This window comes from Parambassis ranga, chromosome 5, assembly GCF_900634625.1.
Source record: "Parambassis ranga chromosome 5, fParRan2.1, whole genome shotgun sequence".
Taxonomy (NCBI): Eukaryota; Metazoa; Chordata; class Actinopteri; family Ambassidae; genus Parambassis; species Parambassis ranga.
This window is the reverse complement of record NC_041026.1, coordinates 23,362,722-23,383,704: the sequence shown is the minus strand read 5'-3', so window position 1 is coordinate 23,383,704 and position 20,983 is coordinate 23,362,722. Positions and strand designations below refer to the sequence as shown.

At 38.8% G+C, this 20,983-nt stretch overlaps 1 protein-coding gene across 4 annotated transcripts in view; it reads right to left on the bottom strand.

The window, feature by feature from the left end:
- Positions 1-20,983, bottom strand: part of chchd6b (coiled-coil-helix-coiled-coil-helix domain containing 6b) — a 42,077-nt gene that overhangs the window by 19,294 nt on the left and 1,800 nt on the right. The window contains exons 4-7 of one of the 4 annotated variants that reach the window (XM_028407346.1): positions 20,094-20,250; positions 9,727-9,747; positions 9,507-9,602; positions 5,045-5,128 (exon numbers count right to left, since the gene is read on the bottom strand). In XM_028407346.1, the coding sequence (XP_028263147.1) occupies positions 5,045-5,128; positions 9,507-9,602; positions 9,727-9,747; positions 20,094-20,250 (358 nt within the window). The remainder of the gene's footprint in view (positions 1-5,044; positions 5,129-9,506; positions 9,603-9,726; positions 9,748-20,093; positions 20,251-20,983) is intronic. The other 3 variants (XM_028407347.1, XM_028407348.1, XM_028407349.1) reach the window with 3 other exon arrangements.

The window sequence follows — 20,983 nt, the reverse complement described above, 5'->3', positions numbered from 1 at the left end:
TTTTTGAAAATGTATTTCAAGCAATCTATGATAAGCAAAACACCACTGGAAATGTCACATTCATTAAATTAGTGACCTTTGGATTTTACAGCCTGCTTACAAATCTGAATGTTGGTACTTTATATACAGTTTTACTTTTTGCGAGAAAATGTGGCATTTAAATAGCAATTACAAAACAGATGGAGCTTGTGCCTAGAGGACAAGGTCATATACAGCACACCTTAGCGGAATAATCAGTGGCTACGGTGTTAACTACACAGTGTCGCTTTCTGAACTACTCTCAGGTTGATTTATTGACTAGGTAGTAGCCAAAAGAATCAGTTTTAGAATGTGTTTGGGGGAAGCAGATTCTCAAAAAGTATATTTATAAATGCCTGCTCAGTGAGCTTAATGATCACCTTACAGGCTTCAAGTCAAAACATACAGTTTAAGTTTAATGCCCTAAACACAGAGCAAATCTCTTTTACCACCCTCTCATACACATTCACTGCACAGTAATCACCATTTTAAACCAATAACCGCAGCGCTCAAGCTTTTACTTAATTATTCCCTATATTCCCAATAGATAGGGTTGATAGCAGAGGAAGATAATTGAAGTGACTGAGCAGAGAAGAGATGGGATCTAACACAAAGCCACCCCCACAATCCCTAGCCCTCTACTCCTTCAGTGCCCCCTAGTCATTTTCATATCTCATTATTTCAAGCTGATCTGCAGACATGCTATTCCTGATCAGAATGTCTGGTGTTGGAGAAGACTCAAGTAATGTCACAGGCATCCTTTCCTTAATCCTATCTGGTAGTATTCACTACAGTGTAATAATCTGCCTCTCTGTACTTTCTCGCCTATGTTCTTTATGAAAATATTGAAAATAATAGGAGTTTAATACATTTCAAATGTTACTTTGAAATGGTCAAGCTGCAGCATAGGTATTGTAGATAAATGGGATTGGCAAATGTCTATGCAACAAATGTTGCATAGACATGGTAAGATTTCATTCATCTTAATGTTTAAACTGTTTACTGCAGTCCAAGAATGTTACACATTTAGATTATTCTCTTTCCACAAATATTTGATGGACTTATTTTCTATTCCTTAAAACAGTTAACAGACTCAACAGCATATCAGAGATTGCCAATGTAAAAAATAAAACAGAACTAAATAAATGTGTCCAAATACAGTTTACCTTTCCCATCCTATGTGAGTTTATGTTCCGTTTTAGGCGGCCACAGTAATTCACCATGTGGAAATGACAAACATCCCTAGGTGTAAGACTTTATTCCTGCCAGTTCTGCTTCCTGTGTTATATTGGATTATCCAGGACAGTACTCAGGATTAGACTCCTGTTGTCGCCAAGTCTCCCCATTGCCAATGAATGGACTAGTTTTCGACAGGGGTGTAACACTTGCAGTTGCAAAGATTAGAAGTCAAGTATACTTCATCCCAGCATCGTATACCTTTGGAGTATCAGAGCTCAGAATGTCTGCTCAGATGTTTTATTAATCTAATTAATGCCTTAATCTGACAGTTGTAGAGACCAAGCCCTGAATTCATGGACATTAAAGAGAGAGTAAATCTTATTTCTTGTTAGAAGGGAGTTAGCTAATGCTTTGGCTGTCTTCTTGGGAATATGTGGTAAGAACTTAGCCACACATTAGTGACTTAGCCTTCAGCCTCAGGTCAAGGGCTCAATGGGTAGAATGAACAGGGGACAGGCCAGCTCAAACTTGAAAGTCTATGGTTTCCTTGTGGGAAATTCAGTGTTCAAGCAAAGATAAAAAAAATTCTCCACTGGGACTTAAACCCCTGGAGACTCTGATTATGCAGGACATGGACAACAGGGCACCAGCCAGGGAAACTGTAATAGCTAGTTTAAAGGTAAAGTGAACTCCAATAATAACACACACCTATGTGGTTACAATTTTATCATTAAAAAAAGCTGCAGAATGTGTATTGTAACCACTTTACGTGCATTTGAGAGAATGGAAATCAACCTCTGCCTGTCTCACATACAAACATGCAAAAACAATCATGCAACTCGCTACACAAGCAGATGAAAAACATATATTACAATACTATGTCTGAGTATAATACTACAAGGAAATAAGAAAGAAATGAGTAGAAATGGCAGTGCGATGGTAGTGTTTGGACTGGCAGGTACTGCTAATCCAGTCGAAGCGTTTGGGGACCGTCAGACTGTTTTCTGTTCATGTGTTTTAATGTTCTTTCATGTCTATTGACAGAAAAGACCCCAAGTAACAGCCTGAGCTCAACTCTCATGACAGTGGAGAAGTGGTAGCACTATCACTGGCATGCACACTCTGAGCTCTTCCCAGTTATTTGCACCCATGGGGACAAAAGCCCAATGTGGAGAGACAGAAAAGGTTGATGATAACCCTCAGTGGGGGAAAAAGAGGTTTTGGGGTTGTTGGAAACACTCATGGCGGGGGATTAGTGTGGCGGAAACTGTGTTGTGTTTGTGTATAAGCTTGCATACATGCAGGTGTGTGACTAAATCTGAGTTTGCCCGTGAATGGTTGTGTTCAGATGATCCTTGTACGCACACTTGTCTGAACACCCTCCGGGAGCTGTGGACTGAGATGGGCTGATGTCAGGATTTTGAGGGAGGGGTTGTTTCACGCTCCACGGTCGGACGAAGCCGGATTAATTTTTTTTTTTCTGGGAGAGTACTCGACAAAGAGGCGAAGAGAGGATTAAAAGAGGTGAATTTTAAACTGAGACTTGTTTACAGAGTCAGTTATGTTGCCACAGAAGACAGATATACTGCACCTGTACACTGCAGAGAGATTAGGGAGGCATCCAAAAATAAATGAGAGAGAGAAGAGAGGAAAATTAGAGGATGTACGAGGATGTACGAGTATGTTGTGGTCTGCATGTGTACGTGCAGTGCATGTACACATGCAAGTGTGGAAAGTTGTTTAGTGGATCGGCCACTCACAATTACATCTGACATGATACCACGCGCGCGCACACAGGCTTTCATATTTGTGTCTGTGGCGAACTCAAACAGCATTCACAACCTTTGGACAAACATAACAGTCTGTTACCATCATTTATCCTTTCAGCAAACTGGACACTAGAGTGTGATTGTGAGTGTTTTTACACAGACAACAAACAACCACACACAAGCTTTACTACACAGTTATTAGGTCATTAAAAAAGGCTGCTAAGTCCTACTAAAATGTTGATTGAACAGATGATCACACACCACTTATGAGTGGATTGTCATTTTAATAAAGCTACTTTTACCTTTGGCTTAAATATTTGTCTTAGTTCATTAGGACAGTCTAACCGCACCAGTGTCTGAGATTATCAACAATACAAATGCATACTGATATTTCAACAATGGCAAGCTTGACACTTTTGGAGGAGGCCTTGAAACTGTGTCAATGATAGAACTAGAAAACATTCTTCAAAACATGAGAATTTATGTATTTTATTTGCATTTCTGTATACGAGCTGTGACAACCACACTTCTAAGTGGCCATTTATTTTGGCCAAACTGGAATTTGCAACAGGTATAGGAGAGTGAAAGAAAGAAAGATAGGGGGAGAAAAATCGAGAGGGGGCATGAAAAGAGTGCTGGATGAATGAGTGCTATACTGGAAAATAAAGGAAAAGGAGGAGGGAGATGGACGCCAGCACAGGATAGACTGCCTGTTAAATGCACAGTCCATATAGCCTCTTTATCTCTCCTTCTCAGTCCCCCTCTTTCTTACTGCTTCATCCACATGCAGGTCAGCTGCAAGCGAGGGGTGAAAAAAAAAAACGATAAAAAAAGGGACTGCGGCAGCAAGCGGAGAAAGATAGAGTGTCCTGCACTCTTCTGCCAGTCAGTCTCTCTACCGTCAAGCACTGTAGCGTGTGCTGCTTGCTGCACGGGGCCCTTTCATTTAACTTGGCTATGTAAAAGGTTTTCTTAGAGGCCTAACGGAGGCGAGTGCCAGGGACCAGATAAGGTCCCCCCCATCTGCCTGATGGGCCCTGCCGCAGGGAGGAAGGGATGCAGGGGAGAGGTGGAGAGGGGGTCAAGTCTCAAAGAGTGTCTACTGAATACTTGAGGAAGAGCTATGGGTGTAAGAGGAGAAACAGAGGGAAAAGAGGTGTGAGAGTAGATGTGTCACTGTATTAGTAAAAAAAAAAAAAAAAGAAAATATTTGTGCGACTTTGCCTCTGCAATCTTCTGGTCTTTTTTGTGTGCTTCTGAGTTGTCTGCACCCCAGCTTTACTTCACTTGGTAAAGTAGTTTTGTTTTACTATTATGCTTCTGCATAGAGCCACTTTTTCCTGCCCTTAAAATTACCCAGTTCCTCAGCCTGCTCCTCATAGTCTTTTAACTAATTTGCCCAAAGTTTTCTCTAAAACAATGCAAGCAAGCTTCATCAAATTGAGGTGCTTGTGGCTTTTAGAGGCCTTACAATATCAACCATTAGTGGGGCACACGGGGCATAATTTCTTAAAAGCAGCCAAGCTAGCCATGCTGTTTTTACTTTTTTCTATTTTATGAAGGACCACAGGGTTGTTGGGAAAAGGACATACTGATGAGAAAAGCATGGTACATTTTGTTAGGCAACTGAAGCTGTCTGAAAAAACCTCTCTTGAGTGCTGGTCTACCAGCAGGGAGCCGTGCCTTTCATCTGCTGAAACTTTGAATTAATTCACATTTACCCCACATTTTATATGTAGAAATGTATTTAAAGAACATTTTTTAGATTCACATTTAGATGTCTGTAATGTGTAAACATTTCTGTGAAAGCCTACAGAATGACTGTATCTTGTTAGTCAAATCTTGCTAAAACTCTTGAAAAAAATATTACCTCCTCAATGTGTCACATAACACAATCAGCAAATGTAATGTATAATTAATTTAGCTCAAATTAGGTCAAGGAACACCTTAGTATGCAATTAATGCAGTGCAACAAAAGGGCACGTGAGGAAAAATGCTAAGGGGAAAAACCTTTTAGATGAGTTTGGTAATTCCTTTTAGTGCTGTACATGTATATAAAAGGACAAAAAAGTTCTTACCTTTTTCTCTAGTGTTTCCAATTGCTCTTTATAGAAACTAGCTATACTGATCAGTTCATTTTCTTTCCTCTCCAGTTGTTTTGCCTGAAAAAGAGAAGAAACAAACAGATGCTTTAATGCTGACAGAGTGCAGATATTAAACTGACAAATGGCACTTGATTCTTCTTTATCTATCTATCTACTGCAAAATAAAAAAAAAACCTTTCCTATATTGAAATAGTCAAGATATTTTATAACTTGACCATTATTCAGTAGTAGAACTAAAGGTAATGGGTTGGGTGCACATGAGAATGGGGAATGAATTCAGCTCAATCTGCTTGTAAGACAGCTCTTCTACACAGCTCACCTATGTTACAAAACAGAAGAAATCAACCACTTATCTAAAGCTAAGAAAACTGCAGGCTAAATGACACGATCCACATCAGATCCACAACATTTTACCAGCAATGAACAAAGAAAACAGAAATTAATTAATTGACACCACACATTTTTTAGGAGATGAAAAATATTCCAGAAATGTGTACAATGTTTCCTCCTACATCTACACACAAAATACATGTATGTCATATCAGCATACAATAGTAATCAGTGGTGGATCCGTGTAATTTAACAACACTTACAAAGCTACTTAGTAGTCTCACTGGTAGAATGAGACTGGCAAAGTTGTGGAAGGGTCTGACATGGCTTCGCTGGAGTTAGGATGATGTGAAAGGCCTTAATAAGCCCGCTGAGCCAAGCTTTGACAGGCAGCAAGATGGCAGATTGGCTGTAGGAAGACCCATAGTTTGGGCCATGGCGGAGCAGCATGCAAGCGGAGGAAAACAGGAGGAAGATGTCAAAACAATATACTGTAAAAGCAAGTTGCCAGCACAGTTTCAAGTCAGACATGTACATGAGCAGGGGGTCTTTAAATAAAAAAATAAAATACATAGAAAACATTAAAGAAGATCTGATGTAACACTAGACTCTTTGGAACTGGCTTATTGGTGCTCTCTGGAGAATCACTCATCTAAACAGCAAGCAAAAGTAACAAAAAGCAGTTAATGCAGGTAATGAGCTGTATCTCACTACTGATATACTATATATGTGTAGGACCTCTTGCATTCCACAACAGTCTGACTATTAGGGAGAATTATTTTAGGAAGTTTGCTGCATGTGTTTATGTGTATATGTTGACACCTTTGTAAAACAAACTCTGGTTTTAGGCTCAACATATCTCATTAATCTTGCTTCTCAGTGCCATCCTTAAACAGACACTTATACTGACAGCAGCAGAGATATCATGCATTATGTATAATAAAATCAGCCCCATATGGTGGGAACAGAAGTTTATCTTCTTTGGTTTAAAAATATCAATGCACAACTAAAACCTGATTGCAGCTTTCTAGAAAACAGCTCATCCAATAAATATGTGATTGTATCAGCTGCATTATGTTCTTGACATAACCCATCTTCAGTCTACTGTTTACATCAGAATGGGCCAAAAAGGCTTAGTTTAGGAAAAACAGTAGTTGAACCACTAAAGATAAAGACATGCTATTGTAAAAGCATCACAGGAAACACTTTTAAGCATGACGACCATTCAGTCATCAATTCTCTGAGGTTTCCCGGCAATACGTTTGTCAAGTGTATGTCACATTGTTCATGCAAAACAAATACTCACTAAACATTATGTGACTATTCTTCTTTAAAAGTGTAGAAGAATAGTAAGCTCAATACACAGACACAGATGAAGAGGAATGTAGCAGAGCTACAAAAGCAAGAGTCAGGAAAAATGTGCATGGAATATGGGGGAAGCATAGACAAGGTACAGGCCAGCTGACTGAGTTAACAACAAGATTTTTGTAAGCAATCACAATAAAATTTGTATCAATCACATTTTCTTGGTTATATGGTTGTTTGTCTGTATATTGCCCTGCAATGGACTGGTGACCTGTCCAGGGTGTACCCCGCTTCTCACCCGTAGATAGCTGGGATAGGCTCCAGCCATATGGCTGAAAATGTAATTGATACAAACTTTATTGTGATTGCCTACCAAAATCTTGTTGTTACACATTACCCAGTCAGCTGGCCTGTACCTTGTCTTGACTTAAAGCTACTTTTTTTTAACCAGCAAGTTACTTCTTGATTGGAAATGACACAGGCATCAAGATACGATGATATACAAGAGGCATTATTGTGGAAAAAAAATATTTATATACTTATACTTGTACTTATTTACATTGAAACAAAAAGTGGTGTGTCCAAAATGATTCATACCCTTTATAAACTGTCACAGTGTATGGGAAAAGTTCCATACCATTCCAAATAGTTCAAGCTGTTCTAAATCATCCTAATTACCCCGATTCATTGGGAGCAGGTGTTTCAATCAACTCAACAGGTGAAAAATAGCAGCTCTGAGGTTGGTTTGTGGATAGTCACAGCTAAGACAAAGCAGCTCTCTGAGGATCTGCTGCTATGCATTGTGGCTGCTCAAAAGTCAGGAAAGGGCTATTAGGCCCTATCTAAATCTTTTCAAGTTCCAGTGGCTACACTGCAAAGTATTATTAAAAAATACAAGATGTTCTGCACTGGGGAAAATCTCAAGAGGACATGGTCGGAAGCCAAACTTGACACCTGTGCTGGTCAGGAGGATAGAGAAAGAGGTGAAAAAAATTCCAATGATCACCACCAAGGCCATCCTGGTGAATCTGAGCTCTGCTGATGGTAACATCTCAGGACAGACAGTCTTAACACTGCACACCACTGGGTTCCACGGACAAAGACTAAAGGACACCACTTCTCCACATAAGGCACTCAAAAGCCCACTTGGCCTCTTTAGATACTGTATTAAGATACTGTATTAATCCCAGAGGGAAATTCGTTACGGCTGCTGCACAAGCAGTGTCATACAATGACTAGCAAGGCACGCCACAGGCTAGGGTGAAGTGTCTTGCCCAAGAACACACAACAGTGACTAGGGAGGAGTTGGGATCGAACCACCAACCTTCCGGTTATTGGACAACCCTGCTATCCCACTGCGCCACTGTTGCCCCTCTTTGCTTTGCAAAAGCTCATCTGGAAAAAAGAAGACTTCTGGTCTTTTGTTTTATGTTTTTTTTGGTGAAACAAAAATTGAATTGTTTGGGCACAAGGATGTATCTTTAAATTGGCGTAAAAAAAGGAGACGCCTTTAACCCTAAGAACACCAACCCCACTATCAAACATGGTGATGGCAACCTAATCATAGTAAACAGCATCATGAAAAAAGAGCAATTCATCAGGATTCCCAACAACAACATCAGGCAGTTTGCAGAGAAACTAGGCACTGGGCACCAGCAGACATTGTAGCACGACAACAACCCAAAAGACATGCAGCAAAAGTAGTGAAGAAATGGTTAGCGGACAAAAACATTATCATTTTGCAGTGGCCCAGCCAGAGTCCTGATTTGAATCCAATTGTGGATTCTGTGGAGGGAGCTAAAGATCAGGGTGATGCAAGAGTTGGAGCTTATCACTGAAGACAAATGGGTAAAGATACCAGTGGAGACATGCAAACAGATGGTCAACAATTATAGGAAGAGTTTGATTGCTGTAATAGCCAATAAAGGCTTTTCTATTGATTATTGAGAAGGTCAAGAAGAAAATTGCTGGTTGAATAAAAGTAACTTTAAGTCTAAATTTAACTTAACTGTGTGTGTGTATATATATATATACACACATACATATGTGTGTGTGTGTGTGTGTGTGTGTGTGTGTGTGTGTGCGTGCATGCATCAAAGAATTTCCTCAAGCATCTGAACTGCATATTACACCAAAATTGCCTTATTGTATATAACACTACATTACATGAACAGGAATGTTGAATGTAATCTGTAGAAGCTGACTGTATGTGTCCCTGAATAATAAAAAGATTGTCAATTAGTGCTCATGAAGGGCATTCATGAACACACATTATTTCTAACCAGTATGGGTAATGACTGAAGCAGTGCTGGAGCAGTATGAACACGATATGGTGCATGAACACAATGAAACTGGCTGTGAGTGAGGCAGCAAAAGGCAGAAATGGGTCCTGACACATAAATCATGTGTCACTAACAAAGAAAGTGTGTATTATGATACATATACCTGGCACACAGAAAAAAAAACACACACTGTCATGGTGTAATGATGACTGATTACAATACACAAGATGTGCATTAGCCAAAGTGATATAGATCATTAGTGATATAGAACATTTTCCCCAACTGATCTTCTGTGCTCTTTGCTGATGTGGCGAATCCAAGCATGCCAACACTCACACTTACGGAGATTGACATTACATTTATTGTAATTCAATCTAATCTTATCCTAACTTAACACATGCATCCCCAAAGAGCACATCTCCAAATCCTTATATTGTGCTCACTGTGCTTTTTCATTCTACAGTAGCTGTTTGATGTTTAAGGGAAGTGTGTGTATGTGTGTTTGGGTGTAAAATCACCTCTGCCAGCAGCACAGATGATGTGTAATTTTCTAGCTGAATACCTCCCAAAGTGTTGTTGTGTGGAATGGTGGCGGCAGTACACTTGCAGCCTCGCTTTAATGCACAATGAAAACATGACATTTGAATAGAGAAGAGAGAGAGGGAGAGAGAGAGAGAGAGAAAGGAAAAGGGTGAAAAAGTAAGTCAAAAAAACAGGAGCAGTGGTAATGTTGCTTACCCAGGCATCCAAATCTGCTGGCTAGGAGAGAGCAAAGGAATAGGGTTAGTGTGACAGAAGTGAGTAGAAAAAAGGTACAGGGTTTAAGGAGTTTAAGAGATGTTTATAGAACAGACAAAAAATAGTATACTATATCAGTGAAGAGAGGAGATGAGGAAAGACAAATAAATGAATGAAGTTATAAATTAACTGGGTAGTTATAAAACCTATTGCAAAATGTTATATAATCATGCCTCTGATACTTGATTTTGCGACCCAGTACTAGTTTATTAAAGCAAAAACCTCAAGGTTAAAATGCACACATACACACAGTTTGGGACTCTTCCAACAGTACAAGGGTTGATTTTTTTTATTCTTATATTATCATTAATTAAATATAATATAGCCGCACATTCTAGATGGCTACATGTACAATACTGTATCCAACTTTAACTAAATCAAACAAATATTCTAAGATACACGTGAAAGACAGCATATTGTGTCGCCTTTGCGACAAAGTGCTCCCAGTCTGGTATTAGACACAGAACAGAAAGGGATAGATTAGAGCAGTAGGTAGCTCTAATGTTGCCATGCTTCATAAAAACACCATTCAGTTAAATGAGGTGAACTCACAAAGCCAGTTGCTGCAGAGTGAGTGTGTGTGTTGGGTAATCTGTGTAACGGATACAGCCGATGCCATCTGTTTAACCTCCTTGCTCTTCAGCGGCTGGCCCTAAACTGAATGTGTCTGACTGTGGCTGTGTGTGTGTGTACGTATATGTGGACCCCAGCAGAGTGTGCACAGGAGTGTAGAGGTCCCATTTTCACAGATGGAAGACTTTGTAAGAGAGGTGAAGGGGTTGCTTGTTGTAATGCACATGCAGACAGACACACACCCAAGCAGTTTGGTGTGGTCCATGGGCCATAGAAGACAATGGCTTTTCAGGTACATCCACTCGTTGTTTTTGTGGCTCTACTCTCCCTGATGGCCAGCAGTCAGCAGTCTCTGCATGAACATTAAGAGTCTGGAAGAGTTAGCAAAAACTCAGCTAGTGAAGTATTCCCCTCAGACTAAGGCTCATTCAGATTTTTTTTGTCTGGATTAAACTCATACATATAGTATTGTATTAGTCTGGAGAATGGTCTAGTTGCACCTATTTTCCTTGTGTATAAAATGTTCTGTCTTGATTTTTTACCCTAATTAAAATGGTCTTTGGCACCACTAAACCCGGGACACTCTTAGATGTCTACTGAAAATAAAATTATGTGACACAATTACTGTCTTTGAGATGAGGCATATTACTCATTAAACCATACACAATTTGTGTGTGGCTCAGGAATTAAATACACTCATTTAAAGTGGGGAAGAGATGTGATAGCCTGTTGTTATCAAGTGTAATATTACTACTTAAATAGTGGATGAAGGCAACCTTATCAAAGACTATCAAATAAAACCTTAGTCTACTACTACAGCATTCAGGTGGCTTTTCCTATGTGTTATGCCATCCTGGTAATATTTAGCAGTCACTTCTACTTCTTCTTCATCTTCTTGCTAAATTCGCAGTATTCCACCCATCTGAGGTCTTCAGCATCTTGTCTTACCCTTAGGAGCTAAAATGAACTCAAGCATAGCAGTGTGACATAGACTGCCCTGCTGTGAGTAAGACATCCATCAGTTTGTATGCCTGACATCCCAGGCATACAAACTGATATATACTGTGTATTTCCACAGCATTAAATAATCTCAGAACTGACAACAATATACCCAATAATTAAAAAAACATAGCGACAAAGAGTCAAACTATTCTCAAACAATACTGCATCTAATTTGACCACAGTGGAGGACTAAATTATGCTCAGCAGTTGGGGTGTATCCAACATATCTACTTCGAAACAGCCTAAAGAAATATATAGAATTCTTTTGACAGCTAATCAAAAGTGAAGTGGAGCCACTGGTATCAGAACAACAGACTTCCTACAACTTTACAAAACTGCTTTATAGGTAAACAGGGGCAATGAAATTAATGATGCCCCTTCTAAACAACAACAGTTTAATGGATATCAATACATTTTAATTATCTATGCTTAGCTGTTTTGCTATGAGGGTCACCAGATGCACCAGCTTGGCAACACTTCATGCTTGATTTGGAAACTCTCAATGGTTGAGTTACACAGTGTGTGTGCCTGTGTCTCTGTGGGAGTAGAAAACAGAAAAACAGAGGGAGAGAATGTGACACTTGAGTAAGACTGTGTGTGTGTGTGAGAGAGAGAGAGAGAGAGAGAGACCTTTTGGACTCGGCTCCACCTCACATGGTGAGCAGCGTTTCCTTAGAAATCAATTATGTAAATACTGAATTATGCAAATAGAACATTTGAATAAATCTATGTGTCTGGGGAGAAAAGATTTTGGTGTCATTTTGTACTTGGAGTCAGGACTGGGGAGAGAGAGAGATGAGGAAGGAGTGCTAAAATGAGGATTAGGTTGGAGAATGTCACTGGCAGACACAGTTTGTACAGATAAACTCTTTGATTTGGCTTTTTAATTAGGGAGGACAAGTTAGAGAAAAGGCAAGAAAGACACAAATACAGGGAGAAAATAAGAGCTAATTCACTGACAGCTTTCTTCCTGGAATATCTTAATGGGAATGAGTTCTGTTAGCACATTCATCATGTGTGCCAGTAATAAATACCATTGGTACAGTTAAGTGGCTTCAGCCCAGCTCTTGTTTGGTTGATTTGGCTACAACTCCAAGGTGTTGACTGGATTTGCCCTATAATGAATAATACCACAAAGCGTATGCATGCACACAAACCCAATGGCATTCACCTAGCTCTACAATATCATTATATCTGTGGCTTTAAAGTTATGACAATATACGGAAAAGATGAGAGGTTTGTCACAAAGCAGAACATCTTATTAATTAAAGGAAAACAGTAATAACGATTAGAGACATGCATACATTTCATTTTTATAATTGCAGATTTTCATATATAAGATGTATAAGTGGACATACATATATAGAGAGCTAGGCAGCCTCTAACCCTGCAGGGATGGGAATCAAGAACTGATTCCTTTTGAGAATTAATTCCAAATTGTCCAATCCATCTGAATCATTTAAATCATACTAGCATCACTATCATACTATATGTATGCACTTAACTGCTGCTACAAAAACCCAGAAGAATAATAGCAATACTCACAAATATTTTAACATGCCTTTGACAAATGCAAGCAGCATGTCTGGTAAAAAAAAATATTATTTATTTATATTAATATAATATTGAAACAAAAGTGAAACAAAAAATTTTTGTTAGTGAAACAAACTTCAGACTAAAATCCTAGGAAAGGGCTGCTTTTTTACCTCACACAGAAGAAGATTGACCAATAACTTCACTCATACTGTATCAATATAATCTTACCATGTACAGTACCCTTGATGGTGCAAAAAGTTTGTACAATTTTCAATCCACTGGCTCCGTCTTGAGTTGCATGAAAAAAATGCCACACGCAGCTGTCCTATCTCACAGTAGTAATGTAATATTAACATGTCAATATGCATTGTACTATGTACAACTGTACAAATGTGTATGTGACAAATAAAGTTGATTTGATATTAGCACTTCACCATCCATCCTTCATCTCAACTCGCTTTGTCCTGCAGTGCAGGGTCACAGGGAGCTGGAGCCTATCCTTGCTAGCAATGTAACAATTACATCAAATTTCACATTCATCGTCTAAAAACAGGGGGTGGTAGCAAAACATTTATTGTCACAAAAAGTTCTATCTAAGTGACATTGTAAGGTTTTTGTTTTCTACATAGGGGCAGGTGCGATTACAAGATGAATCCAGCAAACACTTGAATTTGTATAGATTTCACAGCTTGAAGGTTTTTCTTTGCCCACCCAACAACAGCATTAGCATTCTATATCAGTGTCACCGGGTTATTAACACATACACTTCAAAACGCACCATCAGGAGGATCAGCAAACTGTTCAGACCCATATGCATGAGTCATCACACTAACACCTGTGGGTGATGTACACACCTGCTTGCCCCCACAGGAACAAAAACAAAAATTGGTTAGTATAGCTGTTTGCTCATTAAATGTGTGTTTTTGTCACATAACTGAGGGAGGTTAAATGAATTAACACTTCATCATCAGCCTGCTTTGCTGCCACAGGCTGTCACAGAGACAGGAAGCAAAAAAAGAGGAAGATAGTGAGAACATTAAAATAAAGAGATGTCGTTTAAACAGAGAAACAAATCTTTTCTGGAAGGTTTAGGAGAAACAATCACCACCACTGTATGTCTTCTTTATGTCTTTGCACCACATAGCAAATATTAGCTTCAAATATGGATGTTTAGCAGGACAAGTTTTGTTTGTACAAAAAGAAAAACAAATATCACTTGCACGGCTAAATAAAGCCAAGAATAATAATAAAAACAATGTTCAGTGTGCACCGAGTATCTCCCTTGGTTAAATCAGATATAAAATAAATAAATGTCAAAAACCTGATGCCTTATTAATTTAAACAGATGCATAACTTGCCTGACGGACAAAGTCGAAAATCTTTCTCATTCTTTAATTGTACAAGGTGTGCCCTTCTATGAGAACAATATTCTGGGAAACTCTAGATAATAAGTCTTGTCCAGCAACTGTCACATTACATCACAACTGCTCTGACAGCAGAGGTATTCCACTCCTACACATTTGTCCTTTGAACTGACAGGATTTGTGCAATGCGCTCTCTCACTGCTCTGCACCGATCAAAATCTCATCTGGTGAGCGCTCGGCTCGTCAGCAATTACCACAGCTCAAGACGACAGTGGGAGAACTGTAGGTGTGTGTGTGTGAGCCTGCACAAAGGGCTTAGCTGCTTTAACATGCAGAAAAGATGTCAAGTCTGTGATTACACTCACTGATAACAAGTGGTTTAGCCGTGTGTGAATGTGTGTGTCTGCATCGCTGCCGTATTCAGTTTCTATGGGTTACAAATTCAGAGTATATATATATATATATATATCTGTGTGTGTGCATGTGCATATGTGCACACAATTAAAATTCCATTACTGTGGTGAAGGCTTAGGTTCAACGCTCATTTTCAATGTAAACCTCTTTCGCTGCCATAACCTGACATATTTTGAATTAAATCTTTTTTTATTGATTTATTTTATTTTCTCCTCTCTCACCCATTCTCTTTTTCTGTCCTTGACTAACAGGTTTTGTTATCTAGTCAGCTAGCAGTCACACTATGACATCTGATGATGATAAATAAATGTAATAACGAAAATATGAGTGTGATGATTGTGTATTTTTTGAAACGGAGGACACACCCAAACATAATGGTTTAAGTAATCAGTAATACTGAGCGAGTGTGCTCAAACAACAGCACACAGATCTATTGCAGAGGATTATATTCACTAATCAGACTGACTTTTAGACTTACCCAACAGGCGGGGGGGCCTGCTGGTTAGCGAGAACATCTTGTAACTGAAAGGCTACATATTCAGTGCAAACACATTTCTACCCTTGTCAAGTGTCATTTCCTAGTGTTTCTACACAGTAACTGGGCAATACTGTTTACATGTGTGGGATCAACTGCTGTGGTCCAAGTGTTTGTCATTTCAGGTCGGAATTTAATGAATGTTGGGCTTTTTCACTCTGGTTTTCATCATCCTTCTTCTGGACAGTGTCAAATGCTTCACTCTGAGTCATCACTCACAAACACACACACACACTGGACAGACAGAAAGATGAGAGACAGAGGAGGAGGAATAAACGCTGGAAGAACATGTTGCCCAGGAGCACATGTTGCTGTGCAGAACATGCATTCATCCTGCATTTAAACCTCGAGCATACAAAACATGCTTCAATAGTGCCATCTAGTGATAGTCTATGGGATGACATTACATATGAGACTGCCACCTTATCTAAATACTGGACACTATAACAAATTACATTTTTGGCTTGAAAATTTACCTTTACTTCAAGATTTCACTTTCTACTTTAACATATATTATACATTACATCATACAACAACCCGTTGTGCTGCATTATAGGAAGAGTGCTAAAGAAAGGAAGAGTTGTGTAAAAACAGGGACATCAGGAGTGACTAAATGGACCCTATAGTCACACATTTTAGCTCAAACTGCAAAGCCAACCACATTCTCATATCACGACATCATTATATACAGTGGAATGAAGGATCCTGGCTGCAGTGCTTCAATCAAAGCATAGCAAAACTGTTCTGGGGCCGTGTCTCATTTGCATAGATATGGAAAAATACGGCAGACTTAAAGGCAGTGTCAACTTGACCCTTACAAAATTTGCAACTTTAATGTCAAGTTTATGGAAGTCAATGAATTGTCCCTCCTGGGTTTGAATAGACTATAAAAAACAACTTTCAAAGCAGTATGATGCATGAGTACTAACCTATTTTCCACACTCAAATTGACATGAAAATTGCTTCCAGGCTTAATAAAGTTGTGGATGGAGTTGACTAGAATTGTAGCAAAGGGAAAAAAAACGCAATATGTAAGTCTACAACATGCATATTTACAATAATACATTTATGCACCTTTAAATGGCATTCGGTTTACAACAGTGGACAACTGTCATAATGTAATGTGTATGAATTAATATAATATGGAGAGAATAAATTCTAGAACAGATCCAAATTTGTACCTAGAGATTTATTTACTTATTTTATTGTAGACAGCAAATAAAAGACAGCTCTTAATAAACAGGACTACCATCAGTCACCCGTGACCAACACACACACACAGGTAGGAGTCGATTCTTCTCAGCCTTAGTGAAGGCTCCTGAAATTCAATAGCTTAAAACAGATGCTTGTTATTGTCTGCATGAGATGCTCCGCACTGAATACCTGTGCATACTAATTGCATTTTACTTGTAGCAGGAATGACACCTCTGAGGTGGAGAGAACAGGCAGGGGAAAAAAACAAACACAGGAGGTGCTAATGAAAGAATGGAGAGGAGAAGAGAGGAGGTGTTAATGTAACTTGCAATCTCTTGTGTCTTCACTCAAGGTGTAACTGTTAAAAATAGTCTCAAAATAAGATGAGGTGACACTGAAAAAGCCAAGTTATGTTCACATTTTTATGTTGAAAGGCAGCAGAAAGAAATACAAGTCAAAAAAGACAGCTCAAATAACTGGCAATTAATGAAATTCTAGAAGAACACGTTTTTAATTATTTAGAGTGAAACTGTAAGGATAAAAGAACTGTTTAAAACTCCTATGGCTGTGCAAAACTACTCTATATTTTCTCTTGAAAATAGTTTTCTGTATTGACATTAGCAGGTTGAAATATCTGAACAGTAGTTGCAGAATACCAAAAAGTAACAACCAACAGAAAGGAAACGATTAGAAAGAAATGTGCTCTATATGCATATTCCATTGCAGGATGAAGGTCCTTTGACTTGCAGCTATGTACAAACCAGGGATGTCAGTACTGGTTATAAGCTTTGAAATGGAATCAGCCTCAACCCAAAATTAACAGGGAAAAGCAGATTGAGAATAGTAACCATGTGATTGCGTCAGAAATGACATAATACATATTATGGCACATACCAAAAGTATATTGGTAAAACAAAACTTCACCGTGAACTTGAGAATATAGAGAAATCTACACAGTGCATACAGAATATAGCCTTAAAGGTAGGGTAGGAGATTTTGAAAACTCAGTGAGAGTCAGCCAGAATTTGAAAGTAAACACACGCCCCTTTCTCTCGGAGCTCACCCTGAAGCCACGCCTCCAAATCGCATGGACGCGCATTACCTGAAGACGAGCTGCGGTCTACGACTTCGGCCATCATGCAAGTACCTCTCTGGTGCGCGCAGAGCAGGAAGAGAGTGACAACCAGCCAACTATACACACAGGGTCCACCCGGAAAGATTGGCTGATGTTTTTAGCGTTTTATAGCTTCCACAGATGATTAATATTCTTTGTTTTAATGCGAAACTAATTGGTTGCTATCGGATTGTAAAGAGAAGTTACACTAATTTAACAAAAAGTGCATCAGAATGAAATCTCCTACCCTACCTTTAACTGCAAATGAAACTCAGAAGCAGATATCTCCCCACACAATACACACATGCATTCCTCTGATGTAAATAGACAGAGTCAGATTATTGCACAGGTGTACACATGCATAGACAGATAAAGCCACAGATATACACACACAAATAGTCCCTGTGGTGGCGGATGGTGCTGAGGCAGGGGTAAATGGCTAATATGAGTGTTTGTGACAGGCAGCCAGAGGCAGAGCGGGGAGCAGATCAGCTCTTTGACAGGTATTACCTTCACACCTCCTCCTCCTCCCTACAGTAGCACACAGCCTGCATGCTGGGGAGCTAGGAGTGCATGTTGGTAAGAGGATGCGAGTAGTGTTTGTTACATGTATGTGCATTGTGATGTTAATATATAGATGTGTGTAACTGTGCTCTTTCTGAGACAAATGAGGCAGCTACGAAAAGTAAAACATTTTTAGGTGGAAAAGATGGTGGGGTGGAGAAACTTGTTCTTAGAGCATCCTGCTGTGCTGTTGCTAGCAGATGCATGGCCAAAGAAAAATGCAAATAAGGAGGGGGAAGCCCACCTGCTAAGCAGAGAGATTTGCTACAGGAGGAGCTTTTAAATCAGAGCCACGACTTCTATGAGTCTCTGAGAAAGATGAAGCAGTAAAATAAAAACAAGAACATCTTTCTTTGTAATCTAAGGACTGAAGTGCACCTGATTTTTCTGTTCAGTATGAGTTACACTTTAGGCAAGAGAGCAATCATGCTGCAATGAATGTGTTAGACAGTTGAGAAAAAAACAAGCGAAAGTCAAGAGGTGAGACTGAATAAGAAGGACGGGTGAGAAATAGGCTAAGGTGGAAACAGAAAGGCAAATGAATACAGTCTACATCACATGCTCTCTAGACTTCTCACACATACTGTCTACTTCAATTCATCACCTTAAATATCAAACACCTTCCCCCTTCCTTTTGCTTGAATGTACAAAATAAAATCTGTTCTGCACCTTATCAAGTCCAACTTTGGCTCAACTGTACAACCAGATTATATTCTTTCGGGGTAGCCCTCCTAAATATACACATGACCGTACCAGTGTAAGCTAAGCCAGCAGCTTTATTCACTGAAAAGACAGTGCAGGACAAATCAATTGGAGAGGAGAGAGGGAAATCCACAATGTAATTTTTAACAAAGCAAATGATAAACTCTGAGGCAGAATCTTTACTTAACGATCAGCAACAGATCGGCATCAATATACATGTCACCAACACGAGAAATACTCTATTGAAGTAACATATCGATACTGATTCTTGTAAAATACCCATGCATTTGGTCTTTTCCATCAAAATGCTCAAACTCACTCTCTAACACCACTGATTCATTCCCTCACACACACTGCCCTTATTGACTCATCAATCTGAATACTAAATTTTGACAGCAGTATGTGTCGTCAAGAACATTTGAAACCGCGACAAAGCACAAACTGCTTCAATCTACAACAATCAATGCAATCTGTTTTTCGTGTTAATACTATAAGCAGAGGTAAGAGACATTTAACAACAAACGTTTCTCATCTACTGTAATGCTGAAGATACTGGCCTTCCAAAAGCACTGGCTGCTTACAGGATTGATTTTAAAATATATGCCTAGTTTCTCTAAATGGCTTTTTCCCCTCTTATACTACAGACTGCTCTTTACTCTCAGTTGTTTATGTTTCTGTTTTCATGTTTTTATTCAATATTAATAATTACTGCAGCCCCCTGAAATAGATATTAACACTAAAACAGACTGTAACAATATACATTTTAATCTATAAAATACATGTATAGTGTATAAAATACCCTTTATTTGCTAATGTTATGTTTATTTTTCTATTTCATATACTACTAAATTATAAATTCTATTCTATTAAATTCTATTATATTTCCAGTTTATTGTTCTTGTTGTTATCTTGTCTTATGTTTATTGTTTTTGTATTTATTTTTTTAACTGTAGCTTATTTGTTATTTTCTCTAGTTTTTGTGCTACTCTGGTAGCACTGTGTGCAATGTCTTATTACCGTAGTTGTTCTGCTGCTGTAATGACTGTATGTCCCTCCGGGGATAAATAAAATCTTATCTTGTCTCATCTTATATAGTGTATTTGCACTGTCCTGCTATATGTTTGCAACTGTAATGACTACATTCCGGTTCAGGGACCATTACAGTCTGTTTTTATTCCAATCTTTTCTTGGGAACAAAGGTGTCATTTAAAGTCTAAACACTTGAGGGTGCTGTTCACCACAGCCAAAAAGTAGCTGGAGGATTAGGAATCTACTGTTTATGCTAAGTAATATAAAAGTGTACACTCACCAATAACTTAGCCTTTTCTTGCTCTTCGTGTGCCTTTCCTTTCTCTATGATGAGAGCAGGGGTCAACTCTTGCAGGCCTCTGGCGGCTGCTGTCTCTCTCTCCCTCTGGGCTAGTTGGACCAATTGTTCCTCTACCAACGCCTGCTGACGCTCAAAGCTAAAGTAGTGGAAGATAAGAACTGTTAACCTTTGACACTTTATCTGTCCAGTGACAGTGTCTGATCAACACAGCAGTTCTGGTTCAGAGAGAGTGTCATACACCAAGGTCAGAGAGATACTGGCCTCTGTAATTCGGCCTGTATTTCAATCTGATGTATACAGGAGACATCATACAGAAACTTTAACTTTAACAGTAACTTCCTTTGTATTATGGTAGAGACAGAGAAGAAAGAACAGACAGCAGGAGAGTACAAAGCAAACTATAATACAGTCCTATTAAATAACTTTAAGTACAGTTGTTCATCAAATAATAATGTTGTTCATCAAATAATAATCATCAAATTTGTTTTATGATTTATCATCAAATATGTGGGGAATTTTAGTGTCTATTAGTCAAAAACTAATAGATGTGTTAGGGCAGACCATTTTTAATGTTTTTGGTGTGGTCTAAAAATATGTCAAACATAAAGATTAGTCAGTCTTTTGGATCCTATTGGACCATATTTTGATCAAAATATCCATATAACCAATTACATTATAGATATATGTAGGACAAAAAACTTTGTTCGAAACATGATAAACTACTGTACAGTATCATAACTGACAGGAAGCAACATGGGAGAGTGTGGTGTGAGAGAACTGTTGCCAACATGTAAATCTAGAGAGGCTTGAGATGAGCATTTCAACTGTATTGCAATATGACTCTTTTACAGAACATAAATCAGCACAGG